Source organism: Fusarium phalaenopsidis, assembly GCF_050370095.1.
Source record: "Fusarium phalaenopsidis strain FUZ10S chromosome Unknown contig_32292, whole genome shotgun sequence".
NCBI lineage: Eukaryota > Fungi > Ascomycota > Sordariomycetes > Hypocreales > Nectriaceae > Fusarium > Fusarium phalaenopsidis.
Genome location: NW_028145410.1, coordinates 2,110,137 through 2,130,073, shown reverse-complemented (window position 1 = coordinate 2,130,073; position 19,937 = coordinate 2,110,137). Strand labels below are relative to the sequence as shown.

The 19,937-nt window shown below is 52.7% G+C and overlaps 8 protein-coding genes and 1 non-coding gene across 9 annotated transcripts; 4 read left to right on the top strand and 5 right to left on the bottom strand.

The window, feature by feature from the left end:
* Positions 1 to 858: 858 nt before the first annotated feature.
* On the bottom strand, positions 859 to 1,228 carry LRP88_04948 (uncharacterized protein; the record flags this gene model as incomplete). The annotated part of the gene is made up of 2 exons (XM_083241513.1): positions 859 to 1,027; positions 1,083 to 1,228. The coding sequence occupies 2 exons, from the start codon at positions 1,226 to 1,228 to the stop codon at positions 859 to 861; spliced, it is 315 nt and encodes a 104-aa protein (XP_083102661.1).
* An 872-nt stretch (positions 1,229 to 2,100) lies between these two features.
* LRP88_04947 (SUR7/PalI family-domain-containing protein) lies at positions 2,101 to 2,954 on the bottom strand (the record flags this gene model as incomplete). Its single annotated transcript, XM_083241512.1, has 3 exons — positions 2,101 to 2,353; positions 2,405 to 2,888; positions 2,945 to 2,954. The coding sequence occupies 3 exons, from the start codon at positions 2,952 to 2,954 to the stop codon at positions 2,101 to 2,103; spliced, it is 747 nt and encodes a 248-aa protein (XP_083102660.1).
* Positions 2,955 to 4,550: 1,596 nt separating this feature from the next.
* Positions 4,551 to 5,474, top strand: LRP88_04946 (lipoyl(octanoyl) transferase LIP2; the record flags this gene model as incomplete). Its single annotated transcript, XM_083241511.1, has 1 exon — positions 4,551 to 5,474. One exon carries the CDS (start codon positions 4,551 to 4,553, stop codon positions 5,472 to 5,474), a length of 924 nt encoding a protein of 307 aa, XP_083102659.1.
* A 2,841-nt stretch (positions 5,475 to 8,315) lies between these two features.
* Positions 8,316 to 10,434, top strand: LRP88_04945 (sodium:solute symporter family protein; the record flags this gene model as incomplete). Its single annotated transcript, XM_083241510.1, has 3 exons — positions 8,316 to 8,402; positions 8,450 to 10,107; positions 10,164 to 10,434. The coding sequence occupies 3 exons, from the start codon at positions 8,316 to 8,318 to the stop codon at positions 10,432 to 10,434; spliced, it is 2,016 nt and encodes a 671-aa protein (XP_083102658.1).
* Positions 10,435 to 10,760: 326 nt separating this feature from the next.
* Positions 10,761 to 10,832, bottom strand: LRP88_04944. Its single transcript has one exon. It is a non-coding gene; the product is annotated as a tRNA-Thr (tRNA).
* A 609-nt stretch (positions 10,833 to 11,441) lies between these two features.
* Positions 11,442 to 12,378, top strand: LRP88_04943 (uncharacterized protein; the record flags this gene model as incomplete). The annotated part of the gene is made up of 3 exons (XM_083241509.1): positions 11,442 to 11,681; positions 11,746 to 12,042; positions 12,100 to 12,378. The coding sequence occupies 3 exons, from the start codon at positions 11,442 to 11,444 to the stop codon at positions 12,376 to 12,378; spliced, it is 816 nt and encodes a 271-aa protein (XP_083102657.1).
* A 588-nt stretch (positions 12,379 to 12,966) lies between these two features.
* Positions 12,967 to 13,592, bottom strand: LRP88_04942 (60S ribosomal protein eL37; the record flags this gene model as incomplete). The annotated part of the gene is made up of 4 exons (XM_083241508.1): positions 12,967 to 13,109; positions 13,208 to 13,279; positions 13,450 to 13,512; positions 13,589 to 13,592. 4 exons carry the CDS (start codon positions 13,590 to 13,592, stop codon positions 12,967 to 12,969), a joined length of 282 nt encoding a protein of 93 aa, XP_083102656.1.
* Positions 13,593 to 14,119: 527 nt separating this feature from the next.
* LRP88_04941 (OPT oligopeptide transporter protein-domain-containing protein) lies at positions 14,120 to 16,631 on the bottom strand (the record flags this gene model as incomplete). Its single annotated transcript, XM_083241507.1, has 3 exons — positions 14,120 to 15,072; positions 15,129 to 16,026; positions 16,077 to 16,631. 3 exons carry the CDS (start codon positions 16,629 to 16,631, stop codon positions 14,120 to 14,122), a joined length of 2,406 nt encoding a protein of 801 aa, XP_083102655.1.
* Positions 16,632 to 18,938: 2,307 nt separating this feature from the next.
* On the top strand, positions 18,939 to 19,691 carry LRP88_04940 (ubiquitin carboxyl-terminal hydrolase; the record flags this gene model as incomplete). Its single annotated transcript, XM_083241506.1, has 2 exons — positions 18,939 to 19,283; positions 19,347 to 19,691. The coding sequence occupies 2 exons, from the start codon at positions 18,939 to 18,941 to the stop codon at positions 19,689 to 19,691; spliced, it is 690 nt and encodes a 229-aa protein (XP_083102654.1).
* Between the last annotated feature and the right edge of the window lie 246 nt (positions 19,692 to 19,937).

Here is a 19,937-nt window from a genome sequence, read left to right as displayed (position 1 = left end):
CATGGGTTGGATCTATGCATATTTCTTTTATGGACGAACAGAACTAAATAGGGGTGAGGGGGGCAGTTTGGGAACGGCCAGGGCACCATATTTTTGGTTCCTCGTTTTTTTTTTTTTTTTTTTCCCCTCATGTACGTATACGAAGGGATGGAAAAGTGAATGGCACGAGAAGAAGGGATGGGAATACAAAGAGAAGGCTTTGAGGGCGACTTCGGGCTTTCATTGGGTCAAGAATGGCTGAGATGAGATGAGATGCATAGTGAGTGGGAGGATGTGTGAAGTAAGAGAAGGAGGAGGAACAAGAGAAATAAATGGAAAAAGTTGAATACTATCGTGGGCAGTCAACATAATGAATTTGTGAGTGAGCAAGATTTCCATCGATCAACGGTCATCGAGTTGGATGTGCTTTGAGGGACTCTTGGCTGTGAGTCTTGTTTAAAGCCAGAGCATATTCTCAAAAGGGTCAAGAAATAAACGAGGCAAAGCATCTAATAACTCCTCTCTAAGGTCATAACTTCTATAATGAGTGGGCGAGGTTTCATAAATACTAGAATGATTAAGAGATATGATAAGAGAAATCTTACATAGGTCTCTTCTATGATGTTTATAATCACGTTCTCCTTTTATTGCTATCCTTAGAGCAGGATGTGTTCATTACTTTGCCAAGATCGATGTCTCGTTTGTTTCTTGGCCCGCGTGGTAGTTCCTATACTTGAGCTTGGCCTGGTTGTCGACAAAACTAGCATGTGATACGCAGAGATGATTGTCCAAGGTAGGAATGCCCACCCCAGAGTAGAACAAGATAGAGCATCGGTCTCATTCCTCAGACGTTGCAGTCGGGGGTACTATTCTGCCCATTTAGTAGACCTTCAACAGCATGATAGTGGCGGTATCATCGCTCGGCCAGATCAGCTCCTCCCAGTGGCATATCTTATCCCAGATGCTATACATGAAGCCACAGAAACCAAGAATTGGCAGTGCTACCAAAGCTGGGCCACGATCCCAAGCCTTCTTTTGGGGGCTGGGGCTTTACAACATCAGCTTATCTAGAAAGCAAGATGAGGGGTGCTTAGAAAACTTACGAGTCTGTAAAGTAACGCTTCCCCTCTATGCTGGGCTTCCAGTTTATGTCGAAGATGGTATTCGTCCAGTCTGCGTCGAGGGGGATAGATTCCCAGCCTGGGACTGGGGGGAGAGGCTTCACTTCCGAATCGGTAGAGGTCGGCATCGTTTCTAGAACGATCGTGGTAGTGGCAGGTGTCTTCTATCGGGAGGCAGGGCATAAAGACGTTTCTATCAGGAAGTAGACACAGATATGGGCCATGTATTTTTATACGTTGAACCACTTTATGAACATGTCACAGGCGCAATGCCTGACGCCTCCAAACTTCAAATAACCTTCGTTGAGATGCATGGTAAAAGCTTGATGTCCAGCACAGTATAATAAACAAGCTGTTTCTTCCTGGTGGCCAGCTCGTTTCCTCTCTCCATGTCTAAACTAAGCGGCCAGGATGTATGTTTAGTCAAAGTTACCACACGACTCATTGCGCCAATGGTGAACCCAGGTCACGAAGCTATCCATCAGGATGGCAACAAGCTGAATGCTACACTGGGAAACTGAGGCACTGCGTTAATTCATTGTATTATCTCGCAATAGGTATCTTTCATTACAGTTTGATTTGATTAATCGCTCATGACTCGGGGACAAACGTCGACATTACTCCTGGAGCATGCTTAAATGCCACCCTCCCAAGAAAAAAGACATCGTGTATACAACAGCCCTAGCAGAGTGCTCGGGTGATAGATGGATAGTGGCCGAGATGTGAGCGTATTACGTTAGGTCTTGCTACCGCTGCCGGCCTGGGCAGCGGCAGTGTTGGTTTCAGAGGGAATGGTGGTGGTGTTGGCCACGTTGTGATCGTCTGTTCCGACTGTTGGGTCAACAACATCAGTGTTTACAGGACGGTTGCCTTCATCTTGAACAGGACGAAGCTCAACATGGTCCTGGCCTCGGGCTTCACCCTCAGCCGACGCACCAGCACTATCCCCTTCCGCGTCCCGCACGGCGGCCGTTGCCGGCTTCAAGGGCGTCGTCCCGCGCTACGAGTAGTCGTCCTTGACGCGGCGGCCATCGTAGCCCGTGGTGCTGCGGACGCTGCGGTTTCGTCGCCAGGGGCGGCCGGTGTAGCCTCCGCTGGACGACGACTTGTCACCGCGCAGGCCCAGGAAGAAGAGCACGGTGGCGAGGAAGAGAGCGGCCCAAGAGGCCCAGCCAAAGCCAAAGGCGTACCTGCCGAGGGAGGCGGAGCGTCCATCAGACTTGAAGGCATCACGGGCCTTGACAAAGGTGGCACTTGAGATTGTTAGTGAGTTGAATTTTCGTTGTGGGTGAGGGAATACATACGTCATCAGGGACATGGCAACTGAGGAGCACAGCAGAGCCAGCGTAGAGAAGCATCCCGAGATGGCAGCGCCAAGACGGCCGCAGCAAGCGAGAAATCCAGTGAAGAAGGCGATTGTCTCAAAGAAGAGGGTGATGAGGATAAACACCCATCCGAAGCGCCAGAGCAAAAAGTACTCGCCCGAGGTTCGGTCACCATCGCTGCCGCCGACCAACGAGTCCGGTGCACCGGAGGGGTTCGGGCTCCAGGCGCGGCCGATGGAGGGCCCAGGGCGAGCACCGCTGCAGTCCTTGTTTCCGGCACCGCAAATGTAGAAAAAGGTCCACTGGGTGACGTCGCGGGCGCCAGTGATGTCGCTTGTGTCGGCGCGGAGGAAATAGGTCTTGTTGAGGGGCGTGGTGTTGTTAAGGCCCGAGAGAATGATGAACCAGAGGAAGAGGAGGGACGCGGCGAGGAGGACGAGGGCCGCGAGGCCGAGGGGGGCGTCTGGAAATCACGATTAGTGGTGATGTTGGATTTTTGGTGTTTAGGGGCAAACTCACGCTTTGCCATTGTGATTGATTTTCGAGAGAAGCTGAACAAACTCGATCCGACTGGCAAAAGAGTCGTCCGCTCGACAAGTTAAAAACCTGACCGAGGAAGAAAAAAGAAGGTCAAATGTGCCCGACGTCGGTTGATTTTTGCTGCTATATTTTGCTTGCTTGTCGTGTCGTCACGCCAGGATCACCACCAGGGAAGCAAGGCAAGCACTGTAAAAAGGGCGCTAGTGGGGTCGGGCGTTTTGGCGTGTTTAATTACCGGCAGATGGGGAAAGGGAAGGGAAGAAAAAGCAGGGAACAAGAAGAAGGGAGAGTTAAAGGAAGCAAAGGATTGCGATGGAGCTTGTTTTTCTTTGCCGAGGTGAATTTGTTTTTGTTTCTTTTTCCCTCCCTCTCTTTTTTAGCTTTTTCAATAGCGCATGTACAGAGTCAAATGTGATGTGATGCTTTGCCGATGCCTCGTGTTGCTGGTGGAGCCACTGGATGTCTGTCTCAGTCGATAGAGAATGATGTCTTATTAGAGGGACAACGATGAGAAGAGGAAGGATAAAAAGGTGGGCAAACAGGTTCTGGGGAGAGCAAGGCTAATAAATCATGGATGGGATGGTCCAGGGAGGGGGAAGGGGATCACAGTCACAGTCCAGTCAATTCAGTCTGGAGATGGAGGCGTTACGTAGGCTCCCGTGGTCCATCACCACCAAAGACTCTTGTGTGAATGGCACTAAAAAGCCCGGTTCACCGCACAGAGCCCATGATGCTTTCCAGGGCCAAGAGAGAGGGTGGGGAGACGGACGGGACTCTCTCTCGTCTCCCCTCCAGGTGGAACAGACCCATCGCTCCAAAGCCTGGGCGATGACGACACTGGCGGCGATTCTCGACCAGGGAGGAGGAAGCTCAGCTTGCTGCTGTCCCCCGACATTATCCATCCTTCCATCCATCCAGGCTAGCGCAGAGCAAAGAAGAAAAGCGTAGCTTCGCTGATGTCATTGCATCCGAGTTGATGATGCCGACGATACAGTTGTTTGTCCATGATCTCTTGTCGATTATGGGGCGACAAAGTATTGCCAAGAAGCTGAGCATCAAGACACACAAGCTAGGCCGTACGTGTTGAGCGTCTCTCTATTCATGTGATTGCGTCGACATGCAATGTTTTCCACCGCCAAGCTCCAGCTAATAACCTTTTTGATTCTTGCTCGTCTCGGTCAAACAGATGGATTGGCTTCAAGTTGGTATCACCCATCTTGCCCGTTTGACAGCTGCCGATCGAGACTTGAAGTAGCTCAACTGAACAAGACGGGATGAAAGTCTGTGCAAAAAAGGGAACGGACGAGACTGTTCGGAACCTCCCCCCTCCGACGCCGACTTTTTTCATTGCCGACGTCACATCTCCACAAGCGCCCTTTTTCCCTCGGCGCGATCTCGCCCGGGCCCACGAGATCTTCAGAAGGCAAGTCCTTCTTTTTTCCACCACAAGAGATTCAGGTCAGGTCACACGGGGGGACTTGTTTCGTAGATCCCTGCCAAGCCACGTCGACCGGCCCCCTCCTTTTCCCCCGCCAGTTGTCCTCCAATCCAACAGTGAGGAATTCTCATCCTGTTACCCGGGATCATGTTGCAGACCAGGTTACGGCCCTCCGCCGTCCTTCTCTCCACTCTAGCCCGCTCCGAAACCCGGATGCCGGCCGCCCGTCGATGGGCCTCCCTCCTTGTGCATCAGCATCTCACCGGCTCCGGCCCCGGCGCCTTTGTCCCCTATGACGACGCCGACGCCGCTCAGGAGAAGCTCCGCTCTTGCCTGCTCGCCTGGAAGACCCTCCCCGATGACGAACCGCCCCGTCCGCATCTCCTCTCCTTTGAAGCTACCCCGACTCTGACCCTTGGCCGCCGTCAAACCGACCTGACACCAACCCAGACCTCACGCTTCCGTGCGCCCCTCCGGGTTGCCCTCCCTGACCGCCGTGATGCCGTCCCCGAGCAAACCTTCATCCCCGATGTAAGACAGACGGCCCGCGGTGGGTTGACCACCTACCACGGTCCGGGACAGCTAGTGCTGTGGCCGGTGCTGGACATGCACTCGCCGCTATACGCGCGGTACTCTGTGATGTCGTATGCGGCCCATCTTGAGGCCACGACGCGGCGTCTGCTGGCCGACCTGTTCGGTCTACAGACATACACAACCCGCGACGAGCCCGGCGTCTGGGTCCCCACGCCGGAGGGGCAGCCGGCGCGCAAGATCGCAGCCATGGGAGTGCACCACCGGCGGCACGTCACAGCTTTAGGCATTGCCGTTAACATTGATGTGCCCGTTGAGGGCCCCGAGGAGGTGAACCCGTGGGCACGGTTCGTGCCGTGCGGTCTCGAGGGCAAGCTCGTCACATCTGTAGCTGCAGAACTAGAAGGGGTTCTAAAACATTGGGACATGGCATCTTTGGCGGCAAGGTGGGCAGAGCTGTTTGAGGAGGGCTTGAAGGATGAGACCAAGAGGGATGTGGAGGGTGAGGTGAATTCGGGTCTTCGCCGAGCAGTGATATAGCAGGGAGGGTTCAATCAAGAGAGTATATACTTGACCCAAGGGTGTCACCTGAGCATATAGAAAGAGCCAAGTAATTATTTTAATATATATCCCTAAGAATATATATGCCCTCTATATCTCCCTGATTTATACATATAACTTGAAGATATTATTATGTTTGATATTTGAGTTTATATGAACAATTCGTAACACCCTCTAAGGCGATTAACAACCCATGTCCCGCTCTTCTCGTAATATCTACTGCATTAGATTATCCATCTACTCTAACACCAATATTGTCAATCATCCAGCAAGCTCAAGCTGATTAACCAACCCAAACAACCACCTTTCCAGCTCATCTGGAGCATCTCAACTACAATCTTCCGCCGCATGGGCAACAGCGTCACAAAGGTACTACGTAGTAATTCCCCTCTCCTCCAGCAAGGTTTGACCATACTCATGCTTTCAATGGACTGACAGTTCTGGCCTCAAAACCAGCGGCTTGACGGGTTTGAAGCACTGCAGGGTCTCACAGTATGTAGCGCAGACGAAGGGGGTGGCTGAACCAGCAAAGGGGCTATGCGGAGGAGTTACCTATCAAGTACCCTGCCTGCGGCACCTAGATCTAAGAGAATTCCATCTGACTCTTGTAACGGAGAAGTAGCAATGCTGGACTGTGGCTCGTCAGGTATCATTGAGCGCGTTTCCCCGGGCGTCGCTTTGAAACAGCCAATTGTATATCTGGGCCAAACCGAAGTCGATGAACGGGTTGCTAATTGTTTTTCTGTCGAAAAAGCAAATCCTCAAGAGACTAGGCTACCATCCCAGGATCGTAAGGTGATCTAGAAGCTGCAATGTCTAGTCGCGGGATGATCACTAACTCGTCTATAAATTCCTCGGGCTTCAGGGTGACGGTATCCTCCTCGCCGAGACCAGCCATGGCAACCTCCAGGCTTACCTAGATAGCCACCCGTCCACGAGTCTTGGCCAGCGCCTGATTTGGTGTCGTCAAGTTGCAGAGGCCATTGACTACATCCATAGTTGCGGCGTCGTCCACTCGGACCTTCGACTAGGCAATATACTCGTACATGAGACAACGCCGGGAGCTCGGTACCTGCGACTCTGCGACTTTGGCGGTTCTGTCTGCCAAGAGCTAGGCCTCGACGGCTTCTCCCTGCCAGACGGCCCGTTTTACAGCCCCGTGTTTGATAACGAGTCAAGCACGCTGTTGGATATCTTTGGGACGGGTTCAATTTTCTACACCATCCTCACTGGGAGGTGGCCATACAAGACGAATCCAGGCAGGTTTGCTAAAGTCAACGACAGGCTTGACTGGGAAGAGCGGGTTGTGTACCCAAACTTCAAAGCGGAAAAGTTCCCCGACGTCGAGCAGCTGCCAGGAGGAAATGTCATACTAAAGTGCTGGATGAGGCAGTATGCAACTGCGCGAGAAGCTTTGTCCGCGCTCGAGGAGGCTCTACCGGGGACTTCAAGCTCGAGCATCCACGATGGCCTGGATAACAGTACCAAGAGGGGGGGCAGGACTATCGGATGATAGCCGGGACATTCAAGACATGGCGGCTTGAAGCTGCCTCATGGTCGGGCTGCGAGATGGAGAGAAGAAAAACCCCATTGCCCTCGACTTTAAGCTCGTCTGTAGAGTGTCTTTATCTCAAATGCCGTCCAACAAAAGGTAAGAAGATCGAGTCGGGCGTACACGGGAGTGTAGCTCGGAGATCAGGAGGTGCACTGGCGGTAGATCCTGAGCCGTTCGCTCACCACTTAATTCCCTTTGTCGTGGTGAAAATTTGGCTCGCCCCGGATGAATCCAAGACTTTTAACCAAGTCGCTTACAGAGTAAAAACGATCAAGGATTATTCAGATCGAGCATCATTTCTTGACCTGTAGTAGTATTTACCCAGGCCGCCGGCGACCACCAAGACTCGGCCCGCCGGCGCTCGTCAAACAAAAAGCCAAGACCGACTTTGAAAATCCTTCAAAAAAACAGTCTCTGGGGAAGAAAATATCCATGCGAGATAAGAAAAAAAAATCATGGTACATATGCCAAGACGATGCCTTCAAACTGGGGGGAGACGAGCTTATCAGGAGACGAGGTTGTTCTTATCAAGCCTCCCCCATTCGTCCAAGCCTTATTACCCCAGAGAATCTTGACAAAGCAAGACGAGCAACTCTTCTTCTTTATTATCTCTAATCTCGCTGAATCACCCTTGATTGTCATTGAATTAAAGTGCCAAGCTAAACATGTGTGTGCAGCTCGACCCATGGTATTGGATGGATCTACGGAGAATAAACGCCATCAGTATCCACTCGCCCGCTCTGAGGCTGTCATGACAAAACACCACTCCAAGACCTTATCACTACCAAGAAACTACCATGCATTAGCACCTCTTCCAAGCAACAAACCTGTGGGGGGGAAATACCAAGCCCCGGATTGAACTTCTCCGGCATCGCACCCGTCGCGATGGTTCTTTATTCGCTTCCACATCGCTTCCCTGGTGTCGTCTCCAGTTCCCCGGCGTGATCCTGAGTTCCCCGGCGGCTTTTCTTGTCACCCCCTGTTCTTTCTGTGACTGATCGCCGTATGCCCTCCTTATCTCATGTAACGATACTCCCAAGCCCTCAAAGGTGCTGCTGCATGATGCTTCAACGCCTGTAAGGCTTGACTTTGCTTGGCCTTGCTGATAGGGCTGGGGATCCTATGTTCAAGCATGTGTAGAGTAGTATATATGGTGAGTGTTCCTGTCAGTGTACTCGATGCTTGACACTGCCAGACACTGCCAGCCACATCCTTTGAAGCTTCAGAGCAAAGACTCCAAGTGATATCCACCAGCTTCTACAAACATGGCTGGTTCTGGGACTCCAGCTCTGAGCCAGGGCGCCGGCTACGGCATCGTCCTCGGCGTCGGCCTCGCCTTTGCCGTCTTCATGGTTAGTCTCTTGTCTGAAAGACAATGTCACAAGCTCACATCTCGCAGATCAGCCTCACCCACATCCTCAAGCGTCACAACAATGAGGTCCAGACGTCCGAGATGTTCAACACGGCCGGCCGCTCCATGAAGTCGGGACTCGTCGCCGCCGCCGTCGTCTCCTCGTGGACATGGGCCGCCACCCTCCTGCAGAGTTCCGGTGTCTGCTACCGGTACGGCGTCTCGGGCCCGTTCTGGTATGCTTCCGGAGCGACTGTGCAGATTCTTCTCTTCGCGACCTTGGCCATCATGCTCAAGAAGCGTGCCCCTAACGCTCACACTTTTCTCGAGGTCATCAAGGCTCGCTATGGGACACCTGCTCACTTCACATTCATCGTCTTTGGCATCTTGACCAACGTGCTTGTATCTCTGATGCTGATCTCTGGAGGTGCTGCAACTGTCAATGCTCTGACCGGCATGAACACTATCGCTGCCATCTTCCTTCTCCCCGTGGGCGTCGTTGCTTATACCTTCATCGGAGGTCTCAAGGCCACTTTTATCACCGACTACATCCACGGCGGTGTTGTGCTCATCATAATCATCATCTTTGCCCTGACGGCTTATGCGTCCTCCGATGTCCTGGGCAGTCCCTCCGCTGTGTATGACCTCCTTGTCGAGGCAGCCAAGGCCCATCCAGTCTCTGGCAACCAAGACGGCAGCTATCTGACGATGCGATCCAAGGGGGGAGTCACATTCTTCGTCATCAACATTGTCGGCAACTTTGGTACCGTCTTCCTCGACAACGGCTACTACAACAAGGCCATCGCCGCGCACCCTGTCCATGCCCTCCCTGGCTATATCATCGGAGGTCTTGCCTGGTTCGCCATCCCCTGGCTGACTGCCACCACTCTGGGTCTCTCGGCCCTCGCCCTCGAGTCCAACCCTCGCTTCCCCACGTACCCGGAGCGTATGAGCGAGGCTGACGTCTCGGCTGGTTTGGCTCTTCCATATGCTGCTGTTGCTCTTCTGGGCAAGGGTGGAGCCATCGCCACTCTACTCATGGTCTTCCTGGCGGTCACTTCGTCCTTCAACTCTGAGCTAGTTGCCACGTCGTCCATCTTCACCTATGACATCTACCGAACTTATTTCCGTCCCAATGCCAGTGGCAAGAGCCTTATTTGGATGTCCCATGCCTGCATGGTCGTCTACGCTCTCATTATTTGCTGCATTTCCGTTGGATTGTGGTACAATGGCATCTCAATGGGATACCTCTACCTCCTCATGGGTGTGCTCATCTCTGCGGCTGTGCTCCCAGCGACACTAACTCTCATCTGGCGCGGTCAGAACCGATGGGCGGCCACCCTGTCTCCCATCCTCGGCGCCGCCTGTGCCATCTCGGCGTGGCTAGCAACTGCGAGCAAGACCTGTGGCAAGTTGGATGTGACTTGCACCGGATCCAACGATCCCATGCTTGCTGGCAACCTCACGGCCCTGCTCTCCCCGGTCATCTTCATCCCAATCTTTTGTCTGATCTTTGGTTTTGACAAGTATGACTGGCAGTCGATGATGAACATCCGCAGGGCAGATGACCACGATGTGATCAAGGAGTCTGGCCTTGACGAGGAGGCCCAGAGGCAGGTGGCCGCGGCTCAACAGGCCGACTTTGAGGAGGAGCAGCGAAAGCTCGAGAAGGCTTTCAAGATCGCCAGCACCATGACAATCATTCTGTAAGTTGTCCTCCATACTCGGAAGCAGTCGAATCCATGCTAACCAGTGTTTCCAGAACTCTGTCGTTCCTCGTGCTCTGGCCTATGCCAATGTACGGTTCCCGTTATGTCTTTTCCAAGCCCTTCTTCACCGGCTGGGTCAGCGTGGGCATCATCTGGATCTTCCTCTCTCTTTTCGCAGTTGGCATCTACCCTCTATGGGAGAGCCGTGCAACGATTGCCCGGGTGTGTACATCCTTGGTCAAGGGTAGGCGCCCAAACACTATCGTGCAGGGTGAGGCGGTGATGGAGGAATCGAGTGGCCGAGCTACACCGGAGAAGCAATAGGGGATGAAGAGGTTGATGGAAGTGTGAGGCTAAATACCCATGGAAGTGAAATTTGCACAAAATTGGTTGAGGGTGCGTCACATCCTAGTGTCTTCTCGTGAATCTCGAGTATAATAATGTGCAAAAACACTCCTGAGTCCTGTTGTCAATCCACGGAACATCCGAATGAATGAAGCCCTATGAGTCGTCAGCTATTTCTTATGACACAGCAGCTCCATCAATAAACCATGCCCATGCTTGACTTCTTCCCATACCACAACTTGAGGCAAAAAGGATAAAGTCCCCAAGCTCAATCAGAGTCAAGAGGCGCAAAAAAACAAGTCACATGCCCCGTACTGGAATCGAACCAGTGATCTTATCATTACTAGTGATACGCTTTACCACTGAGCCAACGGGGCTTCCTTGTGAGCTTGTTGGACATGGTTCACGAAATTGGGCCTATGCGGGGCGCTGGATAGTATTGGCAGGGTTCGTGGACAGATACGAGAAACAATGGTGGGTGGTTCCGTCGTTACGATGGCTACAGATCGTAAAGCATAAAGAGCCGTGGCGAACAGTGGTGGCGGATAAGATCATGGATGGTTAGTGATGGTGTTGAGGATGAAAAGTGACAAAGAGAAGTGAGAGAGAAGGCAGTGGAAGTCATGTTCCCGTGCTTGTGCTGAGCAAGTGCGTCATCATTCAGGCACCTGCCACTGAAATCTAACAGTCAAGACTGTGCCAATGAATACTATAATAGTAAAGTCAACATTTAATTCGCGTCTCATTGGGATGTAAGCTCGGCATATTATCTTCTCATTTTGACTGTATTTCTATGTATAGAATAATGAGACAGTGTTTCATTCCGAAAGGCCTACATTAAAGCCCAAGCAAGCACAGTGCTCAATTGCTCAAGTCCTCACAGTCCCCACCCCCACCATGGCACATCCCACCAACCTCACTCCAGCGCTCGCACAGTACAGACATATCAAAATCTCCAATATCAAAATCATCTTCCCTCAGAAAAGATGGCCTCCTCGTCACGCATACCTCACCTCCTAGAGTCCTACCTCGCTCTGCCTCCAGAGGCATCCCTCATACTCCTCACCAGTGTCCTCGGTACAAGCTCGAATTGGCTTACCCTGCGCCATGTGTACTCGTATCTGAAGGGATGCGCAGATGGGGATGAGGGTGCGAGAGATACTGGAGTTGTCCTGGTCAGCTTCATGAGAGATGGGGCTTTCTGGAGAGAGGGTGCAGCCAAGATGGTGAGTTTTGCTCGAATATCTCATCTTTCAACAATCTAGTACGTCTTGACTAACTTACAGTCAGGGACTGGATCTAGATGCTCTCAGCAGGACAGGGCGCTTCACTTTCGTCGATGGTCTCACAGGACTGTACAGCAGTGCTCAACCAGCAGTGCGTCCTTCAGTACCAGGTGCGCGCAAAGAGAGAATTATACGAAGTACGAATCTTGCAGACGTAAAGAAGGAGGTTGAAGGCGCCATTGCAGACCTGCGGACGTCGCGCAAGGTTCTCATCATCGACCAACTCGACGCCCTACTTGCCATCACCGACGAGTCAACCACAGGCCTCGCTCTCCAGAACCTATTTCTTTCTCTCCGCAGTGTGAGTTTCCCTTTGACTACAGTATGTGTGATAATTATAAACTAACTGGCACTGCAGCTTGTTCACAGCACCCTCCTCACCCTCTCAGCCGATACACCTCTCATCGCTGCCCAAGCCACAACGTTGGAGCGCGAGCATGCCAGCCTCGCCCTCTCAGCGGCGCATGCAGCCGATGCAGTGCTGGCCCTACGTATGCTGGACACGGGAACGGCGAGGGACGTCAGCGGGGTTGTGCGTATCACGGGGCCTGGAGTCGAGGGCATGGGTGGTGCGGCCGAGTTCTTGTATCATGTTGCCGCTGATGGAGGAGTCAAGGTGTTTGAGAGGGGAACCTGAAGACAGGTTTCCGGGGCAGAGAAGTTGGATAAGAGCCGAGTGTGTGGTAGAATCCTCGACTTGGGTTGGGTCAAAAGAACGGTTGAAATCCATATCAACGAATAGATCACTGGCTCGAGCCTCTCATGAAAGCACATCAAGACTTGTCACACATTAACAACAAGCCAATTGCACGTATGGCTCATATTCTTCCACATACCAAGACCTCTCAACCGCCAGGGCACCTTCATGCAGAATCAAGATGCCATTTCAGAACCTCGTGAGTGACCGAATCCCTATGGAATCTCAGAAAAGCAAAAGGGTCCTCTTTTTTTGTCCTTGCTCAAACATGTAAAACACCGTGCCCATGCTCCAGCCGCCCCTTTCATCCGCGAACCAAAACCAGACACCTGCTCCGTCCACCACCAACACCGTGGTTCTCCAAGCCTGGAGTTCTTTCCCTTCCGCCGTTCATTCAGCTCTAAAAGAGCAGTTCCCGTGCGGGGTGCGCACACACCATCTTTATCAAATTCCGTTCAGGCGGGGGAGAAGAGGGACGGGGCGGTGAGAGGGTGGTGAAGGGAGGGTAGAGGGATGCGGTATCCCCGTTTAAGCCTCCTTGTTGATGCCCCGGGCGCCCTTGGGCTGGCCAGTCTGGAAGCCGTTCTTGAATCGTCGGGACACATCCTTGAGGTAGCGGGTTCGGCCGGTGCCGACGGTCTTTCTTCGCTTCGCCTTCTCGGACCAGTTGTCTGCACAAGGGATCGGGTCAGTATGACATGCCCAACGGACAAGCACCATCCGAGTCGAGATTGTCGGGTCGAGGTGCGATTTTTGGGGTTTCACGTACACTTCCGGGTCTTAGCAGAAGGGTAGCCGCAAGCAGCGCACTCCTTCTTCTGGATGTGAAGAGAGCGACGACCTAGATATCCCATCAGTCTCCCGATTCATTCGAGGTTTCCAAGTCTCCAATCCAGGCCATTCCCCGTCGCTCATTGTCGTTAAAAATTCCGTCTCGGTTCTCGTCGAATTCGTTGATGCGCTGATCGAGGAAGGCCTGGTAAGGAAGAAGGAGAGGGCACAAGGACTAACCGCATCGTCGGCACAGAGTGTGCGTCTTGTTGTGACGCTTACCGAAGCTGGAGGTACCCTTCGCTGTTGGCGATCGCGTTAGCAAAAAGCCGCTTCTCTCGAGGGAGAATCCCCTCTACCCGGTGAGGTGGTCACGTACTCATCTTGGCTGTGGTGTTTGGGCGGTTAGTAGGATGGCGATCGAGAAATTCTCAAACTTGGGAGGGCTTTTTTGGTGGAGTGGTCGAATTGCTTGCTGAGCCCTAAGAAACCGGGGTTCGGTGTGTGCGAGCTAAGTCATGTGATCTCGATTGGCGCAAACTGCACGTGACTGGGGCAAGGTCGGTGCCAAGATTTACCGCCACAAGAGGAAAAGCGTCTTGAGAGGAGGCAATTGTGATGGGAAGAATTCATGCAATAATTGCTGTGCAATCGGTTCCAGGCGCGTCTGCTCAGTGATTTGATAGTAATTGTTCATACATTAACATCCATTGAACCGTTTTACACCAATCTTGGAGGCTATTGACTATCGTCCATAAACATCAATCATGATTGAGGTATCTCGCCAACTAACAATCCTACAAAAACACAACCTATTCCATGACGCCTGAATCCCAGCAAATATTCCAGAATCTCGCTTTCCAAACTAAAACCCACGGCTCTAATCCTTAATCCTTTACTTTCTTAAATCTTAATTCCAAGTTGAGGGTCCAATCGTTGTGCCGTTCGCAATTGACTTGCTCACTGCCAGGTGCTTCCAATCCGAAGTATTGAAAGCACCAAAGTTACCCCACCAGTTAGGGGGTTGGGCGCTCGTCAGATACAAGGTGAAGAAGATCACCATGGTTGACAGGATGAGGCCGCAGTCAAGAGCCGCAGAGGTGATGTAGTTGTACTGCAGCCACCACCCAGTATATCTCCTCTTGATGAAGTGGTTGAAGAACGTGCCAACCATACCCCAGCAGAGGTAGATGTAGACACTAGCCGGAGGGAGCATGCCAGAGCCTCCAAAGATGAGAGGTGTGCTGACATAGCGCCAAATAGATCGAGGCCACTTCCGAGCAATGAGCCATGTCAGAATAGGTGTGACAGCGCCAACAAGCCAGAACCACTGAAGGGAGGAGTAGATGGCACCGTTGCTGAAGATTCGGGCCGGGCCAATAGCTCCCCAGATAACGGAGGCCGTGTAGAAGACACGACCGCCAGGGCACGTGTAGTTGTTGGGCTGATCATCATGACAGACATCGGGAATGTGCCCCAGTGCCCAGTTCATAACGCAAATCTGTACAATGGCGGACCAGATGGACGCAACCAGCTGGGACGAGAACATGACCCGTGGAGGGACCTTCATGTAATGACCAAGCTTGAGATCCTGGGCAAAGTAGAGGGCCTGACCCATGCAGATGTAGCCGTAGTTCTTGAACATCATCATGGCCATGGGGCGTCCAGGGACCATATATCCAATGATGAACTCTGTCAGAACATTAAGGCCAAGCTGAATGTTGGTGATGGCTTGCACAACACCAATGGGGATCAGCCAGAGAATGGGGATGAGAATGCACAGGAAGTAGGCCCAAACGGGGAACCCAGTTGGCCAGCCAGCGACAACGCCAATGGAGATGGAGACCATGACGACGAAGAGAGCTGTTTACAGGTTAGAATTGCGATTCTGCGGTCGTTGCAAAAGGGGTTTAACTTACCAGCATACCACCAATCCTCTGCATCCCTATACTTCTTCATCAAGCGCATGTGAACATCATCTTCCTGGTTGCGGGCCTGCCTGAATTGCCTCCAGATTTCTTGACCATGGTACAGAACAACATGCACAACGACAGCCGTGACAGCAGCAAAGGAGAGGCCGTACGACAGAGCAAACTGTGTTGGCAGGAAGAGAGGCGAATACTCCTTGTAGGCGGTCTCGTTGAAGTGGAAGTTGTGGTCGAGAATCCTGGAGACGTTGTAGACGTTGCCCGTGTTGTCGTAAGACTCGGAGGACTGAACGGGGAAGTAATCAGAGTACCAGGTTCCGGTAAAGTGAATTCCCATCGAGATGCAGACGAAGAAGACGACGATGCCCACGAGAACGTTGGCGATGGCGTGGAAGGGCGGGATCAGAGGGGACTGCAGATAACCGCTGTACACGGTCCAGTCGAAAGAAGTGGGCATCAAGCCATAGCCAGTCAGACCTCCAAAGATCTTGTTGACAGTGACATTGTGAGGAGCCACCCAGCAGATCCAGGTGAAGTAGGATAGACCCTTAAAGATCCAGCCAGGGAACCAGTACCAGATAAAGCCCCCGCCTGCCACGATCAAGAACCATCGATATCGTCCAACCTTCCAGCCATTGGTCTTGGTCGGGTCGGAACCAGAGTGGTCGTGAAGGGTGTAGAAGAGCGCACAGTTGACCAAGTCGGTGGGCCAGATCATTGCGGCGGGCCACACCAGAAAGCGACGCGCCAGTCCAGCCAATCCATATCCAGTGCAGAGAGTTGTGATGCCGAAGAGAACTTGGAATGCCCAGCCGAATTTCTGGCCATAAAAGATCTGCTGGGCCAGGAGGACATCTGTCGCATAAAGAACACCACCACCGTAAGCAGCCTAGAAACGAGGTCAGCCAGAGCCTGCGTCAGTGCAGAGAAAGGTCTCACGTTAGACATGGCGACGATAACCACATGCTCCTTGTAGTTGAACTTTCCGGGCTTCAGGTTGAATTTGAGGCCAAAGAGATTCCATTCGCGATCGGGCATGATGAGATCCCAGCCGAGACCCAAGGGATACGCGACGAGCTGAACGACGTATGTAGATACGGTAATACTAGGGTTGCGCAGCGAGAAGAGCATATTGATGCCGGAACCGATAGTACAAAGAACCAGGCCGATAACCCAGGCGCGGATGGTGTTGGCAGGGACATCTACATCGTAGTTTCGGACAACAGCCCTCACCTCGGGGTAGGGGCTGTTGTCCTCCATGAGCGCGTGCTCAATCTCGATGCCCTTTTCGGCATTTCCAGTTGCGATAGCGGCGTCGACATCGGTAAGGTCGTCGATGGGGAGGTTCGGGTCGAACTTGTGGGATTTCTCAAACTGCTGGAGGTTCTCAAGACGATCGCGGCCAGAGGCGGAGATGGCAGCGGCCTCGAGGGGGCCTGGGATGGGGATGATGTCCTCGGCCTCGTGGCGCTTGCGGAAGAGGGACGGCGCCATGGTGGTTGGTTATCTGACGGCAACGCCCGTTATTGTCTGGGCGATAGCGACAGCGACGGGCGACCTGACGGCGACGCGTGGGTTGCTTCGAAGCCCGCGATGGCAGCGACGGCGGCAGCGACGACGGCAGCAACAGCGACCTTTTGAGCGATGCTGGATTCGCAAGAGGGCAGTGTAGAAGCAAGAAAAGAGGGAATGGATGCCCTGCCGACGGTCGGCTGCTTAGTTGATCTGCTCTGCTTAGCGGGTGTGGTTATACAGACCCAGGCCCCGGGGGGCGGTCTCAGCCCCAGAGACAGGCCCATACAGGACAGGCCCAGACGACGAATCTCCCCGCGAAGAGGACCAGATTGGCACCGCTGCTGCAGTCTCTGAGACTCTCGCTGGAACCCGCTTCTAGACGATCCCGGACATAGCGTGATGTTCTTGCTGCGCTTCTATCACGGACAACGGCACAGTTTTTGGGACCACCTTCCTAAAGAGGCATGGCCGAACCTGGACCTTGTTCGTGCGTTCGAGTTTCGATGGTCCTTCTGTGGCCGCGAGTCGAAGAGATTCGGACCTTTTGTCGACCTGCCCTCCCATTCTATTTGATGGGCCACTTTTTCCGTTTGGTTCTTTTGGATTGTGTTCTTGGAAGATTCATGCATTGAAACATGCAAAAGCAACTGCCCTGAGGGCATCGTCGCTCCCACCTTCAGCCCTCAGGTCGCATCAGATGCCCTGCTCGCTTCGCAATCAATTGCCCCTGAGCCCATGGCACGCCATTCAGCCCTCGCTATCAGCCAATGAGGAGCCGTCCGGATGGCGTTGAAACCTTCAATGGGCGGCTTATCTCCCTCCTCTCTGGGGCTAGCCTCGGGCTACTCCATCGCCGTGGTGGTGGTGAGGATTTGGATGTTGGCTGGTGTGAGTCTCTTTACCCCCCAGCTTGGCACTTTTGTCTCTATAAACGGCATGACCGGCCGTCTGTCCTGATAAACAGCTGCTTCTCGACCAGATCCAGGGTCTTTGAGTGTCAGTCTCGGGCGGTATCCAGCGTCTCGGATACAGGGTGCGGCTTAGAAGAACATGGGGCTTCCGCAAATCGGACAGATGCTCTCCATACACTCAACAACATTGCCATCTTCATTTCCCCTCAACATCAAAGTAAAGATCTGATACTTTATTAGTTCGAATCTTATTTTATCTGGCCGATTACTCTCTCTCAACAGATGGAGCTTTCCGGAAATAATTCCTCGGCTTGCCTGATCCACATCGCATTCAAATAGTTCCTCTACTGTAGTGGCGGTCCTCAGCAAAAGGTCCCTCGCATAAACAAAGGACGGAGAATGTCTCCATACACATGTCCACGCGGCGAACTTTTGTTTCCCTTGGCTCACGGCGCAACCAGAATACCGGGACTTTTTGAGGGTCAGCCCATTTCGGCTCCAAGCTTCTCGGCCGAGACGTCGCATGCCGTGTCGCTGCCGGTTCATGGATCGACGAGATCAGCTAATAACTCAACCTTGATAGTCAGACTGGGGAACTTTTGTTCTTGACAAATGGCTTTGTAACATATAAGATTTAGCTTCTGGAGACACACGGATCTGATATTCATCGCCCCATGTTGTGTCAAGAATGCATATGGCGAGGGTCCGACGTCGCCATACCCTAGGCCTAAGAGCAACCATTGGTTCTCAAATGGGTTTCTCATTTCCTCGAATACATGCTGCCTTGCCTATTGTCTTCTATCTATGCATTCAGAAATCCCCCAAAGATCGAGATGTGCCGAGCGTAAGCATGTGCGGCATGTTCATGCCAAACTACTGCCCACAAGTTAACATGCCTTGACCAAGAGCGGAACAACTACAGCCATGGCTTGCTTCACAAGCATCAAGTCAGTACAATAGATACTCCATCTCAATCATTGAATTACTCTTGTTCGCAGTAGCTGACATACTCCAGGCCGTGATTCACGGCAGCTTACATGGACGTAATGCAACTTTTCGTCTCAAACGGCCATGTCAACCAATTATATAAACTGTACCCAGTTTTGCATCTCAGTCGCTCTAAAACGATGGCATTGATTCACCGACTTTATAATACGTTATTTCCTATTATTTTGCTGCTGTTTGTGTTGCCGCCTGCCTACGCTGGCATGCGTGGCTGACTCAACCAGGTTACGCATCATCTGCTGCCTGACCTCACTTGATGGCACTTTGGCTTCTCCTCCAACTAACCGCCTTGAGCTTTCAACTCTACCGATAACAACAATCGCGGGGTAAAAGTTTCACCTCAATCACGTCTCACCAAGCAACATTCGCCATGTCGACTACTCCCGGAGTCTCGTACAAGAACGGCAAGAAGGTCTTCATCCCGCTCGAGAACAACCCCGAGGTCTTCAACAAGCTCATCCACAACCTCGGCGTGTCTGAGAAACTCGGCTTCTACGATGTCTACAGCGTCGATGAGCCAGACCTGTTGGCCATGATTCCCCGTCCCGTCCATGCTCTCATCTTCATCACCCCCGCGCCCATGTACTACCGCGTGCGCGAGAACGATCCCGGCTCCGAGGAGTTGACCTACGACGGCTCCGGCCCTGATGAGCCCGTTACCTGGTACAAGCAGACCATTGGCAACGCCTGTGGCCTCATTGCTCTCCTCCACAGCGTGAGCAACGGCTCCGCAAAGGAGTTCATCGTCCCTGGCTCGGATCTCGACAACCTCCTGAAGCAAGCTCTCCCTCTCAAGCCGCTACCACGTGCCGACCTTTTGTACAACTCTGCCGAGTTGGAGAAGGCCCATATGGCCGCCGCAGTTACGGGCGATACCGTAGCCCCTGCTAGCCAGGAGCCAGTCGGTTACCACTTCATCAGCTTCGTCAAGGGGGAGAACGGGCACCTGTATGATCTTGAAGGAGGCTGGGGAGGCCCGATCGACCGGTGCGTGTTGACTGATGACGAGGACCTCCTCAGCGACAAGGCGTTGGAGGCTACTGTCAAGAAGTTTACCAATGCCGCCGATGGAAACCTTGAGTTCAGCATCATCGCTCTGGCGACTGTGCCTGATGAGAATTAGGCGCAATTGAGGAGAAACGTGGGGTAAAGGGATCATCATCTCGGGTCTTTAACTAGGACACTATGGGTTATATGACATGTACGTATGCCAGGCTCAGAAGGAGGTAGATCCTAACGACTTCTCACAGTGGTCCCAGCTGTCCCTATCATAACACCTGACGAAGCGCATCTGGGTGAGAACTCGGTCCAAGTCACGGGGGCATATTAATGCCACCATATTCTAATACAAGTACTCAGCAACGGCTAG